Genomic DNA, 27,972 nt, shown 5'->3' with positions numbered 1-27,972 from the left:
GTTGCTGTCACGGCCCCAGCCGCCCTCAGTGAGAGGCTCCTTCCTATTGGGCCGCCCTTCACACGTGACTCCACACTGGCGGGTTGAAGCGACAAGGAGCGCGCAGGAGGTTGGAGTGGGCGCTTTCTGATGACATAGAAAGCGCTTAGTCCTGTGGCTCTCATGGCCTCCGTGGTGCTCAGCGAGGCGGAGAAGGTCTACGTCATTCACGGCGTCCAGGTAAGGGCCACGCTTTCAGCCTCTCAAGTCTAAGGGCAGCGTTTCTAAGCTCCTTTGGACGCTTTCGACCGGGAGTCCTCGGGTGCCTCCACACCAGCCACCCCCATACTGTGCCCCTTTAAGAGAGTTTGGACTCCAGCTCCCAGAAGCCCAGGGTATTGGCAGACGTGGCTGAGGCTTCTGGGAGATGGAGTCCACAAGCTCTTAAAGGGGGCACCGTGTGGGGACCACTGGTCCACACTGTAGAAATAATGAGCTTTAAGTGCTGGAGCTGGATGTGGAATCATGAGGTTAAATGCCTGTACTGCAGCCACTCACTCACAAACCACAAGGTTGTGAGTTCAATTCCAGCCAAGGGCTCAGTGTCAATTCAGCCTAGAATCCTTCTGTAGGTCACTAAAATGAGTACCCAGATTTGTTGGGGGCAATTAGCTGACGTGTTGTAAACTGCTTAGAGAGTGCTTAAGTGCACTGACAAGCAGTATATAAATGTACTTGCTATTGTTAATAAGTGCATTTTCCTCTCTTAAGCTGCATCAATAGAAGTATAGTGTCTAGATCAAGGGAAGTAATAGTGCCACTCTATTCTGCTTTGGTCTGGCCCCACTTGGAATATTGTGTCCAGTTCTGGGCACCACAATTCAAAAAGGATGTGGAGAAACTGGAGCATGTCCAAAGGAGGGCGACTAAAATGGTGAAGGGTCTGGAAACCATGCCCTATGAGGGAGCTGGGAATGTTTAGCCTGGAGAAGGTTAAGAGGTGATATGATAGCCCTGTTTAAATACCTGAAGGGATGTCATGTTGAGGAGGGAGTGAGCTTGTTTTCTGCCGCTCCAGAGACTAGGACTCAGAAAATTGGATGCAAGCTACAGGAAAAAAAGACTCCACCTCAACATTAGGATGAACTTCCTGACAGTAAGGGCTGTTAGACAGTGGAACACACTTCCTTAGAGAGTGGTGGAGTCTCTCTCCTTGGAAGTCTTTAAGGGGAGGCTGGATGACCATCTGTTGGGCGTGCGTTGATTGAGAGTTCCTGCATGGCAAAATGTGGTTGGACTGGGTGGCCCTTGCGGTCTCTTCCAACTCTATGATTCTATGATTAACTGCCCTTGAATTGGCCCTGACTCATGGTGACTATGGATGAGACATCTCCAAGGCCCCTATCCTCCACTGTTCTGCTTAGGCCCTGTAGATTCATACTCGTGACCTCCCTAATTGAATCCATCCATCTAGCATTGGTTCAGATTGTTGTCTCTGGAGGTTACCACAAGCGGCTTTTAAACCGCAATTTCACTCGGAAGGAAGTGGCTTTGGCAATGCTGACTGCATGATGTCACCTCCCACCCATAGCTGCCCTATCCTCCAGCCATCCTTTTTCATTCACACGAGAAACCTGTGAATGAATTGGCAGTCATGAAATGCCACAGGTACAAAAAGCCATCCCCAGTGTAATTGCAGTCATGTGGTGTCACTGTCCCCTCCTTCCTCCTTTGGCTCCTCTCCTTTGGTTGGCTTTTTATTTATTTATGTTTCAGTTTTTTAAAGCTTGTAAATCACAGCTGCAGAGCTCTGGAAATGTATGAAAAAAGATGGAGGAAAACCCCTAAAGCAGGCCTGCACAACATATGGCCCAAGGACCACATGCAGCCCACCAAAGGCTTTTGTGCGGCCCACAAAGATGTGGAAGAACTTTAAGGCTCCTCCACCACTCAGCCTTCTCCTGAGCAGAGAGCCAAGTGAAGGGTGGGTGCCTGCCCTACAAAGCTCCTCTGCTTCTGGCCTTCTCCCAAGGAGAAGGCCAAACAGAAGAGGAGGAGGGCAGGCAAACATTTGCCCTGCAAGCCTCCTTCTCCATCTGACTCTCTCCTGAGTAAAAGGCCTAGTGGCGATGGCAGTAGAGGAAGATGGTTGAACACTCACCCTGCAAGGTTCTTCCACTGCTTGGCTTTGTCCTATGGGCAGTGGAGGAGGAAGAGGGGCAAACGCTTGCCGCACATGGCTCCTCTCCAGAGAAGAAGTCTGGGTGGAGGAAGAGAAGGACGGGCAAGTGTCCTCCACTACCCATCATTCTCCTGAGGAAGAGAGCCAGGCAGAAGAAGAAGAGAATGGAGTTAATATTAATAATATTAATTATGAATTAATTAATATTTAATTAAAACCTATATGTGACCTGAAGAAGTTTATCCTATTTTAATTTTGCCCCTTTCCTACTGCCAAGTTGTAAAGGCATGCTGAGTAGAGCATAAGGGAGGTGGGTTTAAGGGTCAGGAAAGGAGCCATGGCTAGGATTGGAGTCACAAAATTCCTTCCTTTCTTTTTGTCTTCTTCCATAAATAACAATAAGGAAGTACTTTAAAAACAGAATCTGGAAAAGTCAGGATATTCTGGGAATTATCATAGCAAAAAGTAATTGTTCCAAGCTTTGGCCACTACAAAATATAGTTCCACAATACATGTGAAGTTGTGGGACTGTGTTTTGTTGTAACTGACACTGATTTGTTAGAACAAACCAGGAAAAAATAATGGTTAGTTATTCTGATTTCTTAACTAGTTTCTTGTTAGCTCTCTGAATTCAAATGTAGCATCGACCTCAAACTGCAAGAACGAATATGCCACCTAAACATTAGGAAGATCTCCCTGGTAGTACAAGCTGTTCCACAGTGGAATAGGCTGCCTCAGAGGGTGATGGTTTCTCCTTCTTTGGAGATCTTTAAGCAAAGGTTGGATGACTCCCTACCAGGAGTCCTTTGCATGGCAGGGGCTGGATTAGATGGCCCTTGTGGTCCCATCTAACATATGATTCTATGGACCTGTGATTTGTCTTAAAGTAAAAGCAGAAACATTTTTTTTTGCCCTGAGCATTGAAGAGGAGGAGGAGACAGGAAGGGGAGTTAATAAGTCTGATATTTACCATAGCTCATTTTTGATCATCCTAAATCATATTTTAAATCTGGGATGAAGAACATGGGGTTTTCGGGTATTGCTGGACTGCAAGTCAGTTAGCTCTTGCTAAGGGCTAAGCTGGCTAGAGATGATGGGAATTGTGGTACAATAACTTCCAGGGAGCCACAGATTCCCAAAGAATACCTCACCATCTGAACTGGCCCTAAGTATATCATGACTGGACAGAAGGCAGACCTTGGTTATGCTTAGAGGCCAATTTTTATTTGGCATTCATTTATACTGATCAACAAATTTATGACCAATATATGTAATCTTCTACTTCTATTTATCTATGCAAGTTAGCATTAGATAACAATCATGTGGGTGTTTTAGGAGGATCTTCGGGTTGATGGCCGTGGCTGTGAAGATTACAGGTGTATTGAAGTGGAAACAGATGTAGTATCGAATACAAGTGGATCTGCTAGAGTAAAACTTGTAAGTATACCTAACCAATCCTATTATGAGTTTCTTGTAGTGTTATTTTAATTCAAGAGCCAGCGCTTCTCTTTATGATGTTAACAAGTGACTTGTTGTCTTTTCAGTAATTATTAGGTGATAATTCATAATAACAACAAAGTCTGGCGACAATTTAAAGAATAATAGACATAACACATTTATTGCGTCTTAAACTTTCTAGGCCAGGGCAGATACATACAGTTGGCAAATAATGTGTATGTATTTATGATGTATGTGTGTGCATATGTTCGTTCAAGTCACCTGTCAACTTATGGTGACCCCATGAATTTCATACGACTTTTAGGCAAAGAATATTAAGAGGTGGTTTTGCCAATTCCTTCCTCAGAGATAAAGCTAGCACCACCTGGCTTACCAACTACAAAAAGGAGATGTTATTATAAAGTGAAGCAAGAATGTAAGATAGAAGTGCAATATTGAGGACAAAAAATGCAGGTTATCTAAGAAATGTGAAAGGTCTGTCTGGTAATAAAAGTATACTAAGTACAGGCTTCCTGCTTTTGAAGTAAATGGGAGATGGCTGAGGGAGCTATCCTAAATCAAGGTAAGGTGAGTGAGAAGATGTCTCCAACTGTAAAGCAAGACAGGAAATCTAAAAGCAGGGTAGCTGAAGGGAGGAAGGTAGAGCAGGCATTGGGATAAGAAGCAGGGACAAAAGGGAAGGATGCATGGAAGAGAGAGAGAGAGGTCTTCAGGACTGTGGGTACTGAAAAAACAGGCTTGACGAAAACAGATGCCACTGAAGAAAGAGGTTCTAACTACCGTATATATTCGACCATAAGTCGACCTCATGTATAAACTGAGGGCAGGTTTTGGGGCCAAAATGATGGATTTTAATATGACTCATGGATAAGTCAAAGGGTAAAGTTTAGGGACGTGTAACAAAGGATGTAAAGGATATAGCAAAGAAAAACTATACCAAATAACTTACAAAATTCCAGGAGGCATAACTTGTGCTCGCACTAAAGGCTAGATGGATGAGAATATAGAGGGGAGTGAGTACTTTCAGATGAGATTACGCTTTTGGCATTTACCAGGAGATGGTTCCTTTTAAAATAAGAGTTAAAGTGCAGTACTTTGACCTGTGGATAAGTCAATGAGTTTTTTGAGTCAATTTTTTGACTAATATTTCTAGATTTATACATAAGATACAAGGTTGGCTTACTGGTTGGGCAAGGAGGCCAAAAACTAGGAAACAGGCAAGGTAAGGAGGAGCTTTCTAGTGAGATACCTAAAGATCAGGAAATGTTGGCTCAGAAGCAGTGATCAGAGTAAAAGGTCTTGTAGAAATAGCAAGGATTTGAAGAAAAGATGATCAGAGAAGATAGGAGTCAGCAGGTGAAAGGAGCTGAGGGGGGGAAATTAACAGGGTTGATGGAGGGTCATATGGTATTATCAGAAAAGAGATAAACAAGCAAAAGTGGTGTGGAGATAGGTATTTATAGAGTGAATAACCAAGTGCCAAACTGAGTCAACTTGGTCAGAAGAATTGCACTGTGGTTATTGATTTATTTGGTTAAACCTTTGACTGGGAACTTTTTTCCTATGCTTAAACATAGAAATAGCTGGAAAGTCCTAGTCATATATGAAAGATAAAGAAAAATATGTATATGCCATTTAGAATTGCAAATGTAGTTATCTCAGGAGATGATTGCATTAGATTTGCTGCCAGGATAGACCTGGGATGAAGCTTTCTTAAGGTGGATCTTACCGCATTTACCCATCGCTGGGGAGTATGCAGCCCATATGGAACCTGGGCTTCTCTGGGCTTGTCTCACATCTTTTCAAGAACAGGAAAATCCTGTTCTTGAAAAGCTGTGGGAGAAGCCCAGGTTGCATATGGACTGCATACTGCCTGGCAATGGACAAATGCAATAAGATCTGCCTTAAGAAAGTTACATCCCAAGTCTATCCTGGTAGCGAAACTAATGCAGTAGTCTCCTCAGTCTGTTCAGTCAAACCAGTGAAGGTATACTATGTGCATACAATATGTGCATGTGTCCTACTTTGTTAAAATGAAATGTATTATGTAGCAAGTGCTGTGTGAATTCTAGAGTAGAGATATAATCTCACTTACTTAACAGCCCAGCTAATAATTTTTATTACGGGGTTATTATACAGAACAACAATTATTGACTATCTTATTATCTCTGACTATTGAATACAGACTGTTAATTTGCAGTGCTCATGTACTTTAGCTTATACAGTAACAATGCATTACTGGAGTTGATTGGCTATTTCAGTATTTTGCAAGGGATTTCGAGTCTAATATTGTGACTTCAAACTTTTTTAAGGAGCACAGGGTAATACTGACTATGGAAACTAGAAGAATGGGATGCTGGTGAAATATCAAATGAATTGGAAAAGCTGTCTAGCACAATGCTGTATTTTAACAGGGTCACACAGATATCCTAGTTGGAGTCAAAGCAGAAATGGGAGCGCCAAAGTTGGATAAACCAAATGAAGGCTACTTGGAATTCTTCGTTGATTGGTTAGTGCAAACTTCTCATAATAATATATAAAACTATATAGCAGCATTGTTAAATTGATGTTAACAGCAGGACTGAGCACATTGTATTTATTTTCAAAGTTTCCATGCCAACAAGAAGAATGATGCAGTTATTATGGTCTTCATCCATTGACCTCGGGGGGCGGGGGAGAGAGAGAGAGAGAGAGAAACAAACAAATACTTTTACCATTTTAAGATGAATGTGTTATAAATATCTGTTTTTTAGATTAGTGCATTTTTGCTTCATGATTTTAGGAACCCAACAATCTGATTTCACTGCTTCTTTTCCTTCCTTATTTTTTGTATTCAATTTTTTCTTTCTTCTTCTAATAATCAGTGTCTTCACTGTGTCCTTATATACTCAGAATCCCTTTTCCTATCTGTCTCTCAAATATGTTCATTCCTCTGTGTACCAGGCATTGGCAGTTGGAGTGATAGCATCATCTCACCAGTTCAAAGATTGTAGGATAGATCCACAATAAAGATTACATACTGGGATTGACAGAAGTTAATATACCTCCTCCATCTTGATAGATTCCCATTCCATGAGAAATGTCTACTAAGCAGGAGACCCTGCTGAATCCAGTATCTGGGACGTCAGGGACTGAAAGGAAAGGGAGAAACTTTGATTTTACAGTCCGTCCTCGCCTTACGTGGAGGATCCGTTCCAGATCCCCTCCGCGTAAGGCGAATTCCGCCTATGCTCGTGCCCCATTGGAAACAATGGGACTCGTGCGCGGCGGCACACGCACGCGCAGGGCGCAACGAGCGCACGCGCCCATTCAATTGAATGGGATGCTCCGCCCCGCGCGCCCCCCGCGGCTTGAGCGCGTATGCTCAAGGCCGCGTATGACGCGCCCGCGTATGGTGCTGGCGCACTGTATAAACTGTTTTATAAAAACAGAGTTTTATCCTGTTTATGAGCTTATATGTGCTGTTGCACAGCTTACCACTGCATTGGTTCAGTTCTGTAAATTCCAGGGTGTAGATGAACTTAGCAGGCAGCAAGATACTGTCCAGAGATGTGCATATTGAAAATGTGCATTGTATTCAGTTAGTCATACAAATCAATATGTTACACGGTGCTTACTGAAAGTACTTAAAAACATGTAACATATCTTCATAACACATACATAACTATTGATTATTTACAGAATCATTGATTTGCACATATGGAATACCCATACTGTTTTTATGCACAAATATTTGTGGAACAGTGCAGATTTTAGCAAGTGATTCTGTTCTCTTTAGTCTTGAATTGTGTTTCCAAGCCTTCTCAAAAGAATTCTTCATTTTGGTAGAACAAGCAGTGCTTATGTTTATTGATAGAATACAGAATTTCCATAATTCAGTAAATAAAGCTAAAGAAGTGCTATATAAATAAGGTATAATAATAATAATAATTAATAATAATAAAGCTTGCATTTATGGTCCTACTTCAGTTGTGTGTGTTTGCCTACAACAAACAAGACAAACAGCAACTGCCTCCAAAATAGTTAAATTGAGCGTGTGTGGACAGAAAAATAAAGACGACGGGAGAAGAGATAACCTGCCTCGCTACGTATCCCAGCATGATAAGAAAGAATAGATCTATAAGTCTAAAAGTGAAGGCTAGTTAAAGAGATACAATCATCCTTGATTTCATTTTGGAAGACCATTTCAAGTAGTCACTAGAGGTTTCAACTGTGGTTCTTTTTTGTTTTGTTTTCTCAAAGCGTCCCCAACCTGCTTGTTTCAGTTCACATATGCACATTGTTAGGTTTGAATAAAAAGTTTGCTGAAATGCATTGAACTGCTAATTTTTGTGTGTGAGGTAGGAACCAATTCCCATTACAGTATTTACATATTATTTCTGCCTGTGGTACTAAATTTTCTGTTAAAGATGTAATGCCCAGGAACACCTCTCTTTTCTTAACTGTAATGCATGTATGTTTCTCAGCTACATTTAGAAACAGTTAAGCCACATTATCAGCCTACCACTAGATGGTGGTAACTGAACAGATGTTAATATCAACAGCACTTTCTTTTTTATAATTTACTGCAGCTTCCTTGGGTTGAATTATTGGGGTTTTGGGTAAATTTTGGTGGTACTCTCCAAGCATGCATTTTTAAAAAATTACTCTAATTATATAATCAGATTATTTAAGATATAGGTTAGCTAAAAGGTTTATCATTAAGCAAAAGATTCATTTATTTAAGATAAAATACTGATTAAGCTTCAAAAAAAGAGATGGATCTTTAACAGAAAGAAGGAAGAAATGAAGATCTTAGGAAAAACGATAGGAAAGTTTCACAGAAGCTTCGATGAATGTATAAGGATATGAATTTGGTGTAACAACCGGAAAGTTGTTTTTTTTTTCGTTTGGTTCCTGTATGTTTATGAAAATAACAATAAAAATAAATAAATAAAAAATTACTCTAATTATGAACTCATTTTGAGTACAATCCTGTTTTCTCTTTTAACTGAGAGAGATAAGAGTGGTATGTAAAAAAGATGCTTGTGTACAAAAGAGGGCATGTCTCCTATACTTTTAATAACTGTGTGGAAGAGCTAGTTTCAGCAGACATTATTACATGACAAACTAAAGCTGCTGAAACTCTTCTTTTCATACACTGTTAAGTACAGGACTCCTGTCCTCTTTGTCTTGTGTTTAGTGTAGATGTGAGTCTTCCACCAGAATTTTTATTTTATGTGTTAATTGCATTGTTAATGAAATGGGGAATGAATCACAAGAAAATTGTCTTTTTTTTAAAAAAAATCTGTGGTTATATGTTGAACATAATTATTGGAGCAGCTGGAGGAATACTTTTATGACTGTGCCAAATGTTTGGGCAACATCTAAAGTTACAAAGCATGCAACCAACACTAAAGAATTTGAGAGTTGCCACTAAGTTGTTGATCTTATAACAATTTGCATGAACACTATAGCAATAGCAATATGGCAAGTACATTTCTATACCACTTATCAGTGAAGTAAACACTCCCTACGTGGTTTACAATGTGTAAGCTAATTACCCCCAACAAGCTGGGTATTTATTTTAGCGATCTACAGAAGGATGTAAGGCTGAGTGGACCTTGGAGGCCGTGGGATCGGGCTCACAATTTTGTGGCTTGCAATAAAGGCATTTAACCACTGCGCCACGAGGGCTCCCATTATAGAGAGACAAGAGGTATTCTGGTATTCCAGTGACTATGCATACAGAACTCTGACTGAGCTAATTAGAAATTGGGCATGTATATTGTATAGATATAGATATCCAGTGCACCAGCGTCATAAGCGGATGCACTATAAGCGGCTTTTAGCATATACTGAAAGCCACACGGGAGCATGTGGGGCACAAGAGGTAGCGCGCCCCATTGAAAGTAATGGGGCATGTGCCCATGGTGTGCGCTGCCGCACCATGCACGAGCCCCATTACTTTCAACGGGGCTAAAGCATACACAGATTTTTTTATGCGGGGAGGGGTTCCGGAGTGGATCCCCCGCATAAAAAAGGGTGCACTGTACATATAGATGAAATCATATATATCAAATGTAATAGGTGGATTGTACTTATGATGCTCATGGGTGAAGCTGTTTTGATATCCTAGAATACTCATAATTATCATTTAGACTATAGAACATTGACAGCCTGTACCCTCTGTTGTAAAAAGAAAGTTCCTTATAGATGGAATAACATCCAACTTTCCCATGAGGTGGGTGAGGCAGGGTGTTGGACGGAGCATCAACCAACTAGTGACCTTGCCTATTATTTTGTTTGTTTAGCATAAATTCATGTTGACAGAAACAACCATAGCAATCCAACAATGACGTGTTGCAGTATAAAACACATTTAGGCAGTCATAGTCTAAATGCTAATATAGTACTTACATAGTGCTAAGTATTCAGAACACTTCTATTCATTGTCTCCGTAACTGCACAGCATAGCATATTATTTTGCTTTATAAATGTAATGTAACCCTATAATAAAGTGGTAAAATGACAAGCCCAAATAAATAGGCTTGGAATGCTGCTGTGGTAACTATACATTTGTCCTTTAATTGAGCATGACACAGAGCTTATCCTCAGTGCATTATGAATGTAATATAGTTTGATGTTCATGTGAATTGACTATTAAACCTCTACTACAATTTCAAAATTGAGTTTGCTTATAATTATATAGAGTAAATTGCCAAGTGCAAGTAAATTAGATTATGTACTGGTTAGACTTTTTATGTATATACCTGTTCTCCCAAGGAAACTTATAATGTTCCTTCATAAGCATGTTACAAATGTTCAGGCTCTAATTGCTTGTGGTGTTTCAGTGCAGTGAGATTGTAGTGGGGCATTTCTAGCTTCCTTTCTATATTGGTATGTATGATGCTATCTCTACCTGATGTTGAGCTGTGCACAGTAATAAAGAAGAGCATGTACCTGTCTCTCAGAGCCATACTTCCAAGGCCATGAAACATACAGACACCTGAAAAATAGATGGTATGCATACTCTTTAATTGTAAGTACTAAGAGCCATTGTGGTGTATCAGTTTCAGTGCTAGACTGCGGCTGGGAGAACAGGGTTCAAATTCCCACTGGGCCATTGAAACCCACGAAGTGATCTCAAACAAGTCATTGTCAGTCTCAGAGGAAGGCAAAGGTAAAGCCCCTTTTCTAACCATATGCTAGAAACGATGTGAAGACACACAACAACAACAACAACAAATTTAAAATAGGCCCATATATTTGAAAGCTGCAGTATCAGCTTCACTCATGTATATTTGCAGCTGACATACTTGGAAATCAGAATTAATTAATTTGGGAAGCAGAATGATAAAGCTTCGTGGTTGTGGAGTAGGCGCACTCCTTTCTCCAGAGGCTGGAAGGGTGCTCTGTGGCACAGAAGAAGCCTAGGAGTCACTTAAATATGGTAGGGACTACATGTTCAAATCTGTAGCTGTGATTAAAAGCTGCTCATACAAAAGCAGATATTTTATTGCTTTATTTTGTTAAAATACTTATATTCTGCTCTCTGTCTGTAGGTCTTAGGGTGGCAGGCAATGGTACGTTCTCTAGCATACTGTAAGAAAGTAGAGAATTTAGCTAATGAACTGGCCCCATTCCTATACTCCCTATGTGCCAGCAAATAATTTCTTAGTCTGTGCTGTATTGACTGCCTTTCTGAAGAAGCCATATTAAGTATGATGAGACTTCAGTGTTGCTGGGATATCAAGTGGTGGAAGGGAGGTGTTAGCAGAAAAATCCATGGCTATTTAAGACACTGGAAGCTGAGGAGTGTCAGGAGTGATTTTGAGCTACTGTCACTAAGGTTTGGTTAATGGCAGGAGCTATGGGGAAACCACAGGGCCCAGCAATAGGCCAGAATGGATTATGTGGTAGACCCAACTCCTTTTAAACATTTACTGATCCTGTTTGATAATCAGCTGTTGCATCAAGGAAACTCATGATATTTGCCTAGTCTTCCCTTCTAGCTTGAGAAAATTTAATGCAGCGTAATTTCTAAAGCAAAAAGTGCTGTGGCTAGACAGAGCCAGCATGACTGTTTCATCTCAGCTATATAGAATCTGATTGCAGTTACTGGATGGTGAAAAGACAGCACTCTGCACATGTTCAGATGCACTATACTTATTGGCTTGTCCTAACACTAAACTTGGGGATGTCTAATGCAAATTAAGTCACATGCCATACATTCTGCATTGATTAGAAGGACTGCTGATCTTTCAGTATGAGATCTGCACATCACACATGGGTCATACAAGTTGAGCCTCCTTTCCCTGCCTATCACACAAACTCTGTAGGCCCGTTGGAGCCAGTGTTGCTGACTCAGCTACTTATTGTATGCCATGACCAATTGCAATAACTATGTCTCAGCTCTTTGGATCCCTTTCCCTGGAATAAATGTGTTCTCAGACTAGTGTAAACCTAGTTGAGTTTGCCTTCACCATGCATGTTCTCAATAGGACACATAACTGTGCCAACACCTCTGCCATGGCAACTACAGTCTTGAAATCTGCTGCTGTGTTTTGTGCTCATACTGTATAAATATTATCGCTGTTAAATGTGAGCTTGTAATTTGACGCATAACTATTTGGGAAACATTTTGAATCAATCTTCTTCCCATATTTTAATTGCCCTGTCTCCCTCTGAAGACTGGAATAGCATAACAGTCAAAGGATAAAGGTCAGTGGCCATCCTGTCTTGTTTTTTTTTTCAGTTGCCCCTTGGGCAACATCTGGACAATGCATGGCAGATGTGTTCTTTATATTTTTCAGGGGGGGAAATCATATCAAAGTATAAAGCATTTAAAAATAGATACTGCTTTGTGGTGGGTTGCTTAGTACATCATAAAGACACTGAAAGGGAAAAGGAAGGGAAATCATATCTGATACTGTTCTGACATAGTCATTTACTTCTCCCACACTGTCACGGTTTTTGTGCATGTTCTCTAGGAAGAAAGCCTTTATTGGAACACTTTGAGGAAGTCTTCAGTATTTAATTGCTTCACTGGTTAGGTAAAAGTGTTTTCATTGCTTAAAAAGGTGTCCTCAATGAGCTGGACAGCAGTTTTTTGAAACAGAATATTTGAATTGTAAGTTGTTGTTTTTTAAGGCCAAAGTGGAGGTAGCAGACATTCTGAAGAGGCATTCCACCCCATCTTTGACAGCCAGGGAAAGAATATCTCCCTTAGATGGTGTCTGCCGGGTGTGCGTCGTCTGAAAAACAAAGTGTGTGCTGTTCAGAATTATTGTATTCACTGATAGGCAAGTTTACTGGATTAATGGGTGAACAAAGGAGTGGACAAAGTTCAAAACAATTATTCTAATACCCTTCAGGAGATATATGAACAATTCTTCCACCAACACTCCAAGATCATTTTTGGGGGCAGTGGAGCACCCAGACCCTGACAGCTGCCCATAGTTGTAATCATTAGTACTTTAGTAAGATTTCTTTGCTTGGGCAGCAGTTATGGTTGTCTATCTTGGGCCAGGGACACACTTTTCTACCTAGAGTGGTGGTGTGAAATGTGGGCCTATGTTAGGGTTGCCTTTGCTTGGAATTAGGTTGTCCACAAGACCACAAGCATGATCTCTTCTTCCCCACCTTTAGTCACAGCACCTTGTGGTTCCGCCTGTCTCAGATTGATATTCAAGGCAAGTCTTGGCTAGAACTGTTCACTGTGCACTAGTTTCCTTCTGGAGAAAAGGGAAGATAAGGAGCTAGTCCTTGCTTCCTCTTGGTATGGAGCTAAATCCCATACAAGTTGAGTCAGGGAAGAGAATAGGGCAGTAGTACTCAAACTTTTTACCCTTAGGACCTCCCTTTACACCTACTTGCAGACATCATGCCCACTCACTGGACGTAGTATATGAATAAAAATATTTTGTTTATATGGTGTACATACTTTCATTTACACATTCATGCATATTCATATTTTAGCATTTTATAAAGAAATGACATAGTTCACAGAACAGTTTTATTTATGTAAATTCAATATATAATTCAATGCATGTGTAAATTTTACACATTAAAATGTTTAGGGGGGATCGGAGCCTCCTGTCTGGGGATTCTGGGAGATGTAGTCCAAAAAGTAACTCTCCTGAGCTGTGGGGGGTTACAGATATTCCTGAATAGTAACCTTTTCATCAGGGAGAAGGCTGCATGTCCTTTTTGAAATGCTTTCTATGTGTTTCAGATTGAAATCCAGCAGTGGTGACATTTGGGGACGTTAATGAGATTCCTTTAGTAGAGAAACATTCAGTGCAGCAATGGCCAATTAAGCATACAGTGATCATGCTGTCACTATCTGTTCCCACCCACAGCATTCATCTCCTTACTCTGTCATGTTGAACAGGCTATATTGTTAGCAATTTTCATCTTTGTTCCTTTTCCTTAACCTGAATAAAGAAAGAACCAGTTGTTCTTAACTTCAAAAATCAAATTTCCAGATCTGGTAGTTAGAGTGTGACAAAGAAAGAATTCAAAGACATAGCCATGTTGGTCTAGAAAATCAGTATGCAAAGGGATCTTGTAGTACCTGTTAGTCAAAGGTGCTACAAAATCCCTTTGTAAACAGAGAGATAGAGAGAATTAAAAGTCCAGGTAATTGGCAGCATGGACAGGAATGCAATAGACTCCTAGATTTCTTTACACAGCATAGCTCAGTTACCAAATTCTAGGACACTGAAGATTCATTTTACAGTGTCTTTGTAGACACACATAACCCCTCTTTTCCTCTTCATCCTCAATCTAACTTCAGGTTCTTTGTAGCAGCATTGGCATTGGGAGGAGGGTGAGAGGCTATGGAGTGGTACAGACCGCCCTTTTGTGCCATGCTGGCGCTGATTCTAGGGTTAGGGACCACACATCAACTGCATGGTCCCTACCCTAGAATCAGCACCAGCAAGGTGCGGCGACATAACAATGCCAGCGTCCCATGTACATGGGCACCACAATTGTGACATAAGCGCGGCATGGCACCCGTGCGGCACCACACATCACTTACGTTGTGAGTGCACCATTGTCGCACTCGTGATGTTGGCCCTGCAATGCAAAAAGAACCCGTTTTTTCCAGGTTATTTTTCCTCCAGAGGTAAACTGCGCGGTTTGGCGGATGCAGCTTCCCTCCGGAGGGAATTAGGCCTCTGGCAGGCCGCTGGCAGGCCACCCTTTTGGGACAGTCTGTCCCGCACATTTAAAAATACAGACTTAGGGTATTGGGTTGCAGCAGTGTTTCTGCATTAAATAATGCAATAGAGTTTTGGCTTGGAAATACATTAATGGGATTGCAGTCTAGCTGTTCCTACTGTAATTTTGCATGTCTGCCCACAAAAGGCAAGGTAAACAGCAGTTACCTCCAAAATCTCTTGCTAAGCATGCATGAAACAGAGAAAATGAGAGAGCAAATAAGCATATCTCACCAGGTTTCCTTGGTGTTTTAAAAAAGCACAGGTCTATAGGTTTGGTCACCAAAATGGAAATAATAAGAAAAGTAAAGGCTGGTAAAAGGGGAAAATTCATCCTTTGATACATTTTGGAAGAAGCTTTCAAGTAGTCTAATCTAGACGGTTTTTAATATATTTTTTATGCATGGTTTCGTTTCCTATTTCTGTGTTGTTAGGTTTGGATAAAAAGTTTGTTAGAACACAGTGAACTCCTTTTTCTGTGGTACAGGAACCCATCCTTGTTCTTTCCATGTTATTTCTGCCTCTGACACTAAATTTTCTTTCAAAGAAGTAATGCCCAGGAACACATCTGCAGTACTTTGTTAACTGGGACATACCTGTACTGTGAAACTGGAATTTTATTTTATGCCTAATAGCAAGGAAGGAAATTGGCATAGTGTTATGATTTTGCCAAGAGTCCTTTTAACTAAGTTATATATATATATTTTTCTTCCAGTTCAGCAAATGCTACTCCAGAGTTTGAAGGCCGGGGTGGAGAGGAGCTCGGCACTGAAATAGCAAACACTCTCTACAGAATATTTCACAATGAGAGCAGTATTGACTTGAAGTTGCTTTGCATTAGTCCCAGAGAGCACTGCTGGGTGCTTTACGTTGATGTCTTGGTAAGTAAAACAAGTTTAAGCTTAATTTAAATGTGAGCTTCAGGAGATTTCTCAAGGCATTGACTGGTTCAATAGTCATGAGTTTATTTCTCCCACAGCCAGGACAGATAGTCTAAATGTAACCACACCCATAGATGTCATTATATTGATCCTCCTTGATATCAAAGTTGGCTCCTTGTGATGAAGGTCCTAATCCATCATGATCATACACACCTTCACTGGAGCCAAATTCACAGGCATGGCAGCAACTCACATACTTCAAAGCAAGCATTTTTGCTTTGAGTTCTGGCCAGTTTTCTTGCTGCATCAGCCCCAGAAAATACAGACTACACACACACACACACACAGTCCATTTTTGATTTTTTTAAAGCCCCTTTATTTATTTATTTACAGTATTTATACCCCACTCTTCATCCTTAAAGACTCTCAGAGTGGCTTACAATTATTATTTTTAATTAAACCGTTCCCTGCCCTCAGGCATACAATTTAAAAAGACATGACACAAAAGGAGAAGGGAATGGGGGTGGGGAAGGGTAAGGGGAAGGGGATCAGGTCCAGCAGTTCTTTTCTCCCTCTGAGGCCTGGACCAAAGCAGATGGACTGGAGGGAAGGCTCTGCTTCTTAATCTAGGCCAGGCCCAATGGAGCTGGGCCTGCATTTCTCCCTCCATGGCCAGGTGGCACCAGATTTTGTGGTGAGGACAAAACAAAATACATGGGTTCAGCACCTTGAGGAAATTTGTCACTTCTAGAGGCTTTGGGAGCCTCTCTCATTTCGGGAGCCCACATTCTTGGAAAAAAGGCTATAGGAAGGCATAAGAGAACTGTAGGGAAGCCCAAGGTACAAAAACATGGTACCTTTGGTCATATGATTTGTGTTCCTTGTTATAAACAACACGTACAGGGAATAGACACCTTACTTTAAAATGGGTGGTTGTTCTAAAGAATTTTTTGCAGCTGCTCCACACTAAAATTCAGTAGCTTGGCAACAGATTTAAAGGAAAAGCAGTGGGGGTTTTTGCTATTGCTGTCCAAAGTGTTTTTGGATTCATAAGATGCTGCTATTTATTATTATTATTAATATTAATATTATTATTATTATTATTATTATTATTATTATTATTTTACTGCAAAGCTCTCTGTTTAAAATATTTTTAAAACATTACTGAAACCAGGAAAAAACCTAGTCTGAGATCCAAGTCAAGAAATCTCCAGACTTGGCTTGCATATTTTTGTAAAAGCTTATTTGATTAGTACTCTTTATCACTGGACATGTTTTGTGAGTTAAATATTTATATTAGAATATCTTATTTGACAGAAAAACAGCATGATATTATACAGTGGGACCTCAGTATCTGCAGACTTGTCATCCGCAGATTTCAGCCTCCGTCGATGGCAAGCCCTCCCTGTTCCCAGTGCCTGCCTTTCTTCTCCCTCCCCTTCCGAGGTGTCTGCCCCGGGATTGGCTTCAGGGATGGAGGCTGGAGCCCTGTCGGCAAAAAGAGACTGGTATTGAGACTGGGGCTAAGGCTTGGGTCTTAAAGCCCCCCATCCCCAGGCCCAACATCTCAAGCCCCTGTGCCAGCTCCAGATCCCTCTGGCCAACAGGACTCCAGCCTCTACTTCTGCAGGCAAGCCCACAGCAGAAGCCTTACAGGAAGGCAAGTAAAAACGGGAGAGAGGGAGGGAGGACTTCAGTCCCATTGTCCCTAATAGCAGCGCAGCCACAAAGCTGCGCCACCATTTGGGTCAATAGGACTTGAGCAACTGTGGATTTTGGTATCCACGGAGGGATTGGAATGGATCCCCCACATATACCAAGGGCCAACTGTACATTCAAAGGGTCCTGAACTGTTACATTTATGGGATTGGTCATATCAACTCACTGTTATTTTTTTATTTTTGTTTTTTATTTCAGCTACTGGAGTGTGGTGGCAACTTGTTTGATGCCATTTCAATTGCAGTGAAGGCAGCACTATTTCATACCAGGTGATGGAGGATAAATCTTTTTCAAAAGCAAATTTGTGAAGTAGAAAGCTATGTGCTAGCAAATATCAGGGATGGGTAACTCTCTCCATGCAGGGAACCATGAATCTCAGCTTAGTTCTCCAGCCATGGTCAGAAATTCTATAACTCCATCAGGCTTCCTAACTTTGCCAAGCAGTCTGGCTGAAAACATCTTGTCTTGTGTTTTGTTTCTTGCTGTATTATATAAAACTTACATAGCAGTTTGGCACAGTTATGAAAGGCTGTACAAAATAGTTCTAGGCTGTTTATTTGAAAAGACCTCAGCTTTGGAATAAATCTGTATTATGCTGGGAATGTGCCTTTTTTAACAGATGGGAAGGCTGTTCTAAATTATTTGTTGATGGAATATTATTTGTAAAAAGTTTACAAAAGGGGAACAGAACTTTCCCCAAGGTTTAATGAAAAGCCCTTCTGTTCAGAAAATGAGCTGAATCTCTACTGATGTGTTTGTATATGTTTTAAAACTAACTATAGGCCAATGATCATAATGGAAATTGTCAGCTTTGAACTCACTGCAAACATGTTGCTATTTTGTTTTATGCCAAAGCTAGTAGATCATAAGTAGCATGCTATTAATAAAACAAGACGGGGGTGTCTGTCTCTCTGTGTTGCGTTTTTTATTTAACAGCTGTATCTTCTGTACTGTTCTTCCCCATTCTGGTGCCCCTCTAGGTGGTTTGGACAACAACCTCCAACATCACCAGCTGTGATGACCAATGGTCAAGGATAATAGAAAGTGTAATCCAAAACATTTGCAATGCTCCTGATAATAAAATCCAATTTTAAATGTATGAAGTATTGGGTGAAGTTTGGTTTGGCAGTAGCAGACCCTCTCTTCAGGGGTGGTCCACTCCCAGGGACTTATGGTATCTAAAGTATGCCTGAATGCTGTGGGGGTTTTCTGGCTGATAAGGCTGGTGATTCTGAAGGCTTTGAACTCATTTTGGAATGATGAGATGGAAAGTGCCATTGATGCAGTTGCTCTTAAGTGACCATCCAGTGCTCTGGAGTCCATAGTGCTCCTTTGTTTACAGAAAATCTATGAGCAATGAAACAGGATGGATAAACAGAGTGCAGGTGGCGTAGATCATGGAGCGAATCAACCAAAAACTGGCAAAGACCTTTCATTGTGCCTACTATGTGGCAGTGAAGGTGACAAAACAATCTTATGTCTCTTCTGTTCTGACTTTGTTACACTGTCCAGCAGAGCTTTTCTGAGTGGTGAAGAGCCTATTGGGGTCAGGCTCAGAGAAGCTAGGATTAGAACCCTTGGTTGCCTTCTGTGATAAATCTGCCAGGCACTTTGAGCAGAAAGTCATTTGTATTTCTTCAGAACTTGATGCCATAGTTATTGCAGCATTCAGGAAGGTGTCCAGTGCACCATCTGGTTAATTTTCTTGAGGCCAGTTTTGGTTAGTGGACAAGACGCTTAAATCGGTCCATCCCATCATATAGAACACTTGCTAATGTTGACTGTTAAGATCTAGAAGGTTAAGATCTGTAGATTGATGGTTCTTATGTCCTGCCATTGATGGGGCTGAACTCCCTCTGAAGGAGCAGATGTGTAGGCTGGGAGTACGCTTAGATCCATTTTCACTCTAGGGCAGTGGTTCTCATTGGTAACTTTCTGATTAGACTACAACAGATCACTCTACATGGGGCTGGCCTTGAAGGTGACTCAGAAACTGAAGCTGGTGCAAAATGCAGAAGCTAGAACATTCACTTGAATTCCATTCAGATATCATATAATACTAGTTCTGCAGAAATTGTACTGGCTGCCAGTACATTTCTCTTCTGAATTCAAGATGGTGGCAATAACATTTAAAGCCCTAAATGGCTTGGGACTTCAATTCTTGATGGAGCACTTCTCTGAATATATCCCTTCCCCTAGAACTGAGATCTGTTGGAGGGGCCCTCCTCTGTTACCCATCAATAGGGGAAATATATTGTAGGAGGATGTGGGAGAGGGCCTTTCCTGCGGTGGCACCCAACTTCTGGAATTCCCTGCCCTATTGGTGCCAATGTTAGATTCTTTTTGGTGCCGAGTTAAAACCTGACATTTTTAAAGCCTTCAAACCAAGCTGATTTTATCCAGACTGCATAAGTTTTATGGTTGTATTATTCAAGACTGTTTTAATTGGTTTTAAATTGTCTGTTTTTAATTGAGAAACTACATAATATATTTTTATCTTTTGTAATTATTTATATGTTTATTGTATTGTAAGCCCCCTGAGCTCTTTGGATAAAGGGGGGATATAAATAATTTAATAAACACACAAACAAGCAAACAAATAATAGAGCACTATTCTGGCAGTATAAGCTAATCCTAGACTTTGCGCTAACACAGCTATGTTTTGATGGTGCCACACAGCGGTTGATGCGGTCACCCTTAGAGGTAAGAGCAACAATATTAGATGTCTCAGAAATACATCAGAGTGGAGTCACACTATTGGAACCATATTCATTAAGTATTGTTATTTCACCCATTTATACGCTACCATTTCTCCAAAGAGTTCAGGGTTGCTAGCAGCAATATAAAACAGTATATCAATAATTTAGTGTTACCATAGAAACAGTTGCATCCATTAAATATTTGCGCATGCTGCATTGTAGCAGCATTTCGCTATAGGACAGCAACTAAATGGGAATAATCTTAGTTCACATCGAATGAAGTTATAACTTCATTGGTGCAACCAGTACATTTGATGTTGCCACAGTGCATCAGGTGGTGTAACTTTTGTATATACTGCTGGTACCAGCTTGCCCCTTTCTGTGTCACAACAATTGTTATATGCACATTTTTGACTATGCATGTTTTTAAGAATGGAACACATAACCACGAAAGTCTTCTGTCATGTATCTTCTGTCATCTTTGGATGATTGACTTTGATTAGGAAATGGAGCAGGCCCTCATGACAGATTCTCAAGGATGGCATATTGGTTGACATTCACTTCCATTTTCTTCAGGATACCCAAAGTACGTGTTTTGAATGAAGAAGGCACGCGGGAAATCGAGCTCTCTGATGACCCCTATGACTGTATTCGACTTAATGTGGATAATGTCCCCTGCATTGTGACACTAAGCAAAGTAAGCTTCTGAAATTTCTTGACTGCTCTTCTCTGTCCTTGTTCCTCTAAGGGGCCCATGTCATCTCTTTTCTTTCTTTCTTTCTTTCTTTCTTTCTTTCTTTCTTTCTTTCTTTCCTCTCCATCCCCTTTTCCTACCCACCAAATAAAACAGTCAAGGAAGAAACAATATTCTTGCCACAGATTTGAATCGATCATTTCTAGAGGTCTTTTGAAGTTGAGGATTGCATGCAGTCTTAGCAGAGTTTGGAAGAATTTTATTTTTGGCCTAGTTCTCAAAATTCCCTGGACAGCAATGTAGCTATTTTGGGAGTCATAGTCCTCCCCCGACTCCCAAAAAATATTTCACACTGACCTTCAGTATACATATTACATACCCTTATCTGAAGCACTAAAAAGTGGCCTTTTTTAGACTCTTTTAAATACTAACATTTAATAAGGGCAGACTCTGAGATGGTTTTTAAATTTCATGCTGATAGAAATGATATCCAAAGTAGCTTTAAATTACAATTTTCATGGTCTTCCATTGTAGTATACTTTTTCTTTATTCTCATAATTTTTTAAAAACATTACAGAGTTTCTCTCTGGCCACTGGAAAACATTTTTTATTCCTAAAATGAATTTACAAATAGGTACACGAAAGAATTATAATCAGTAAAAGCAACAGCTGAGCTGTGGCACTTAAGACAGAGTAAAACATAATGCCATTATGTATAAGAATGCATGAAAATACCTGGAAGATTCCAAACTTTTTGTTTGATGCTCAGAGGGTCAGAAAATAGGTACTAGACAAACCTGCCTGTGGCGTGCTTAACAAACCAAGTGCAGTTACCAAGAAGCGCCTGTTACATCCATCGATCTCACCTCAGATGGTGAGGCTGAATAGTGTATGGCCTGCAGAGATTAACATGGACATTCTGATGTAGTGTAGAAGCAGTCAAGACACGCAGGGTGCTTTTGCTCAGAGGAGGGGGACAGTATTGATTGTTTGTTGGGATATATTTTGTAGAGCTGCGTCTTGACACCAAATGAAGTAGGAAGACTCTTGTATCTTGAACAACTCTTTAGTGCCCCATCATCTCCATGTATGTATAGGGGTTTAACAACAGGATATGTCTGTTTCCTCAGAAATATGTCCCACTGTATTCAATGGGCATTATTCGCAGAAAACTATGCCTGGGATTGCAGCCTGAGTTTGTTGCTTGTTTCTTTTTCCAGATTGGTTATAGGCATTTAGTAGATGCCACCCTTCAGGAGGAAGCCTGTTCCTTGGCTAGCCTCCTCATTTCTGTGACCAGTGGAGGTGCTCTAACCTGTATGAAAAAAATTGGAAGAGGAAGCCTTGATCCAGAAAGCATATTTGAGATGATGGAGGTCAGTGGGCATTTGTAAAGGCTGGTATCATTCAGTGGGTGATATGAATTTTGTGTACATTAGTAAGTAGATCCTACAAGGCAAAGTGCTGACCTGTTTTGGTTTAAAATCTTACTTTGCAAGATGTCTGCAGAAATAAACTTGCACGTTTATTTCTTTATATTAATTAAAGCTATCACATCTAACAAGTGCTAAGCCTTGACTAATTGGCCAGTACTAGGACAGGACAGAATGTCTTCCTGAGAAACATTTTGTAATAGAATCCACACATACCTATGGTAGATGTACAGTGCAGGTAGTCTGCAGCATGGTCACCTACACAGTGTAAACAGTGTTCCCAGATTTCAACTACTTGGACATATAGGATTGTTATTTTTAACAAACCAAAAAGAACCAAAACAAAATAAAAACTTAGAATTTTTATTTATTTGTTATTTTTAATTACTTTGCCATTGAAAAGTTTTTGTTTCCGTACTATATTTCTGTGAACTATGTTGTGGCGTAACAGAAGTGATATGCTCTAGTTTTCAATAGGTTGATTGCATTTTGGGGGCAACTGGATTCTTTTGCCCATTGAGACAGCACTGGAATTCAACATCACCCTTAATTCACTGGAATCCTCACTGAAGTCAGAAAATGCCACACTACTCACATGATGCAATTTTATTTTTGTTATGCTGCATGGAACTTAAAAACAACAACAACTGAAATTACAGTCTAAATTAAGTTGCTAGATTCAATTAGAGGAAACCCATTGAAAGAGTAGAATATACATAGGTGTCAACTTCCTGCTCAATAGTTGATTCAATGGTCCACTCTAACTGAAGCTAGTAATTGTTTAAGGACTACAGTTTTATCAGAAAATTGTATATTACTTATTGTTTCTTTTTAAAATGGTGAGGGTTTAGAGATTTTTCCTCCTTGGGAAAAAATAATTTTTAGATAGATGAGGGTTATACATGATTATTAGAAATTTTATAATTTTTTGTGAATATTCCTATATATTCGTAGTTGTATTGATGGAGGATATCCTGTTGAGCTGGCATATATTTAAAAACACACACACATGGAAATACAGAACATAACTTAGTAAAAAAAAAAAAAGGCAAATGATGCTATGTGCTACCTATTCTTTTGGCCTGTGCTGTTTAAATCTGCATCTTCCTTATTATAGTTACATGTTGTTTTCCATCACTTTATGTCTACAGTCTACATCCATTACAGTCTAGTGAAATGGTATTTTTGCTCTGTAGTCTACCAGGCCATTTCTCATCTGTCTTTTCTTTTGCCATACCGTGGTCAATCAGGTGTCCCTAAATCAGAGCTTGGAGAAGTTATTTATTTGGACTACAACTCCCAAGTTAACCTGGACACAGGCTGGGGACTCTGGAAATTTTAATTAAAAAAAAGTAACTTTCTCAAGGCTGAATAAATGCAGACAAATTCAGCACAGACTACATATAAGCCCAGAAAACTTTGGTGTGGTGGGCTATTACTGTGCATTGAACAGGATCACAACTGCACAACTAACTTTTTAAGTTTTCAGTTACTTTTTAAACAAACATTGTGATCAGATTCAAGCAAGACTGTAAGAGGGCAGTTTTTAAATCAATATGCTGTACCACCCCTAGTTCACATTCATATTTAAGAATAACAATTTCGTAAAATTTATTCTATATGGTATATTTTGATCACATTTGATTCTCCTGCCTCACACTGTGTTCATTTTTGTTTCCATGTGTATTCCAGACAGGAAAGAGGGTGGGCAAGTTATTGCATATCTCCTTGCAAGCTACCTTAGACAAAGAAGAGAGTCTTGGAGCATCACGAAAAAAGGTTGGATTCCTCGGATGAGCTCCATCATTACATTGATCTGGTCGAACAACAATCAAGGGGTGTGGTTATTTTTCCTGTTTGTTGCATTATTGTTTTGTTTTGTTTTTTTACAAAGATAAATATATATTCCTAAATAAAGTCACATCTTTTGTATCTTGTTTTTCATGACAACTATGGTTAAGACTGCTAGTGAAATAGAAGATATTACTAACATCTTTGCAAAAATGTAAGAGAATGCAATGATTCCACTTGTGGCATTGGCACAATACACTATACCATCAGATTTAGAGAATTCTGCATAGAGCTAAATAATGTTGCAGAGGTGAACTGTCTGTTCCATGCTGCTGTTTGGGAAGGTGTGGCTACTTTCTTGGCAAGACACACTCTTTCATATAGATGTACTTAGACATTTTCCTCCAGACAGACAACTGCCTGCACACCCAACCGGAATTGCTGTCTGGTCCATGATTAGGCTTTGCCATGGAAGCTTTAGCCATTAAGGCTGGTGGAAGTTTCCATGTTTTGCTGCGCAGTTACTGCCACATTTTCTTTGTCATGCATCCAGTACAGCAATAAAAGGAAACATCTGTAGAGCAAAGAGCTCAGCGTTTGTCCCAGAAACATTTAATTGCTTTTGCTCAGAATGTAACATCCAAAAGCCGCATGGAATAAGCCAAACATTTCAATAGCTCCTCAGGGCTTCAGTAAAAAAGAAGAATTAATTTGTTCAGTAGTAAAAAAAATTGCATTGTTTTATGTATCAGCTATAGAAATATTCTTCTGAACCAAACAGTGGTAATTATAAGGCGATTAGTAGCATGAACTAAACACCCTGAGAATAGTTCAAGAAAATATCAAGAGCAGCAGGTGGCTTTTTTCTGCTATGGAAAGCTCTGATGTTGCAGTTCCAGGTAAGAAATTAATCCCAAATGTAATATTTCAAGTTTTTTCAGTCCACTGGATTATTGTACTATATGCAGTTCAAAGTTAATTGAGCTACAATTCATGAAGATTCATGAGCGGTGTGAGAAGGCCACAACTCCGGTTAAATTGTAGACCTCTGAAAGACTGTGTCAGACCAGTTTAGCCACATGGCTGTGCCTCAAGAATCCCTGCATTCAAAAGTAGCATTGTATTTCAGAAACCTACAAGAACGTGATCGTATGTAATTGCAATATGATTTTAGGCAGCTTCAATTAATGTTGTGTGCCTTCAAGTCACTTCCGACTTATACCAGCCCTACAGTGACCCTGTCACAGGGTTTTCTTGGCAAGATTTGTCCCGAGAGGAGTTGCCTTTGCCTTTCTCTGAGGCTGAGAGAGTGTGACCTGGCTAAGGTTGCCCAGTGGATTTCCATGGCAGAGGAGATTCAAACCCTAGTCTCCATAGTCATAGTCCAATGTTGAAGACACTACAGGTAAATGTTTACCTTCATATGTTCCTCCAGATAAATGCATGGGAATGAACAACAAGCTGTGATGTCTACTGTCACCACCACAACTGAGCTCTAATCATAGGTAGAAGTACTTCTGTTAAGAGAGTGGGTGGAGCTGATCTTCATAAAAATCCAGATCTTTAAGAATATGTGGACTGAACCAGCTCCATACCAGTTTTAAATGTTTCTAGCAATGATCTGTGAATTTATCTAGCCTTTTCCAAATCCCTGTAAAGTAGGAGTGTTTTGTGTCAGCAAATTTTGCAAGATAATGGAAGTGTATGTGATAAAATGCCTACCACTGTCTATCCTGAACAAGTTGCTACATCCTTCTCTTGGGTACATTTGCATTTAATATGTTGGTCCCAGTCTGCACTTTTACTGTGGCATAAAAGAATTATGAATTCCTTTGTGACCTAATGGAATTGTTTTTGCTGATGTGGAATCTGGCTGTGTCCAAACTAAGATTGAAAGGCCATGCCCAGAGGGTGGAGACATTGATGCTTGACTACAATTCCAAGAATCCCACACAATTTTTTGTGTAATCATCCAAAACATAACTTTCTAACCTCTGGCAATATGTAGTAACACATCTGTTCCCCTTCTACAGATTGTCTTCCTGCTTTCACCCCATAATCCTAAAATGCTGATTTGGCTGTTGGCTTACTGACTTGATGTTACTTCTTGATTTCTTACAATTTTTTCCAGTGTTAGTGATATGGTCAGCAAAATTCTTTCTAATATTGTTGGTGAAATCAGTGTTCATTTATTTTCTCCCAGTTGGGCAATAGGTCTGCCTTGGTTTATTATTTGACATGTTTAGCCATGTTTCAGTAAAAGAAGTATTCCGCATGCATCTAATGATATAGGCTTCTTCTCACAAAAGATCATGGCAAGTAAAATGAGTTAGTCTTCAATGTGCCACAAGACTGCTTTGTTTTCTCTACAGAGTCCACGTCTCTCCACTGGGTTTTCTCTGGTGAGCAGATGTTAGGCTTATGGGAAGCCTATTTTGATTTAATTTGTGAAATCCACTCACCATGTCCGGGTGCAAAAGACACACACTTTAAATGAAACTAATCAGCTCACCCATACGTCAGCCCTCCAGGAGTTTTGGACTTCAACTCCCAAAATCCACAGCCAACTTGGCCAACAGTCAGGAAAACCACCAAGCTTAAGTAATAAGGACAATATACCCACTCTTCCTCAGGTACACATGTTAATCAATTTCCCACATTGACTATAGCATGCCTCTGTGTAATTTTTCAATTGAACACATTTTAAGCCATCTGCACATTTAAATCATGTGCCTGATTTCATGCGTCCAAAATGTACAAGCCAGGTCTCACAATCTTGTAAATTTCTGACACAACTTGCACCATATGACAGAGAATCTCAGCAAATATGAAATGACTAACTTCAGCAAAAGTCTTGAAAACACACACCACCTCTAATGCAGTCAGTTCAATTTGGCATGTTTCCTTCAGTGTTTTTTTTGTGGGGGGGGGGGGTGTTCTTGTTATCTCTTATCTCATGATTGCATTTTCAGGTTAGGAATTCAAAATAGTTAAAGAGCTCCCATACTTTCAGTCAAACAATCAGAATGGAGACTGCAATCAGGAAATCAAGAAAACTAGGACTGGGAAGGTCAGCTATCAAGAAACTAGATAAAATCCTAAAGAGTAAAGATATACAACCAAACACTAAAGTTAGAATCATCCAATGAAATGTATAGATATAGGATGGGAGACACCTGGCTGAATGAAACTACGAGTGAAAGGGATCTAGGAGTCCAAGTAGACCACAAGTTGAACATGAGTCAACAGTGTGATGTGGCAGCTAAAAAGGCCCATGCAGTTTTAGATTGCATCAATAAAAGTATAGTGTCTAAATCAAGGGAAGTAATAGTGCCACTCTATTCTGCCTTGGTCAAGCCCCACCTGGAATACCGTGTCCGGTTCTGGGCACCACATTTCAGAAAGGATGTTGAGAAATGAGCGTGTCCAAAAGAGTGTGATTAAAATGGTGAAGGGTCTGGAAACCATGTCCTATGAGGAACGACTTAGGGAGCTGGGGATATTTAGCCTGGAGAAAAGAAGGTTAAGAGGTGATATGATTGCCCTGTTTAAATATTTGAAGGGATGTCCTATTGAGGAGGGAGCAAGCTTGTTTTCTGCTGCTCCAGAGAACAGGACCCGGAACAATGGATGCAAGCTCCAGGAAAAGAGATTCCTCCTCAACATTAAGAGGAACTTCCTGACAGTAAGAGCTGTTCGACAGTGGAACACACTCCCTCAGAGTGTGGTGGAGTCTCCTTCTTTGGAGGTCTTTAAGTAGAGGCTGGATGGCCATCTGTTGGGGATGCTTTGATTGAAAGTTCCTGCATGGCAGGGGGTTGGGCTGGATGGCCTTTGTGGTCTCTTCCAACTCTATGATTCTATGATTCTAAGCCATTGTATTCCGCATCACCATATACAGATATGAGAGCTGGACAGTGAAGAAAGCAG

General features: G+C 40.2%; 1 protein-coding gene across 1 annotated transcript; it reads left to right on the top strand.

Moving 5' to 3' along the window:
- The first annotated feature begins 1 nt into the window (after position 1).
- Positions 2–24,183, top strand: EXOSC7 (exosome component 7). Its single transcript, XM_042471614.1, has 8 exons — positions 2–219; positions 3,497–3,598; positions 6,034–6,128; positions 15,541–15,706; positions 17,624–17,694; positions 20,701–20,821; positions 22,039–22,194; positions 23,944–24,183. Exons 1-8 carry the CDS (start codon positions 163–165, stop codon positions 24,046–24,048), a joined length of 873 nt encoding a protein of 290 aa, XP_042327548.1. The 5' UTR covers positions 2–162; the 3' UTR covers positions 24,049–24,183.
- Positions 24,184–27,972: the final 3,789 nt, after the last annotated feature.

Source organism: Sceloporus undulatus, chromosome 6 (assembly GCF_019175285.1).
Source record: "Sceloporus undulatus isolate JIND9_A2432 ecotype Alabama chromosome 6, SceUnd_v1.1, whole genome shotgun sequence".
Classification (NCBI taxonomy): domain Eukaryota; kingdom Metazoa; phylum Chordata; class Lepidosauria; order Squamata; family Phrynosomatidae; genus Sceloporus; species Sceloporus undulatus.
The sequence above is the reverse complement of the archived record's forward strand: the minus strand, read 5'-3'. Positions and strand labels throughout refer to the sequence as shown.

Excerpts from the sequence above, each read along its gene's own strand:
- EXOSC7 (XM_042471614.1), top strand. The coding sequence starts at position 163 with ATGGCCTCCGTGGTGCTCAGCGAGGCGGAGAAGGTCTACGTCATTCAC. Across the intron at positions 3,599-6,033 it reads GATCTGCTAGAGTAAAACTT|GGTCACACAGATATCCTAGT; the intron begins GTAAGTATACCT and ends GTATTTTAACAG. Across the intron at positions 6,129-15,540 it reads TTGGAATTCTTCGTTGATTG|TTCAGCAAATGCTACTCCAG; the intron begins GTTAGTGCAAAC and ends TTTTTCTTCCAG.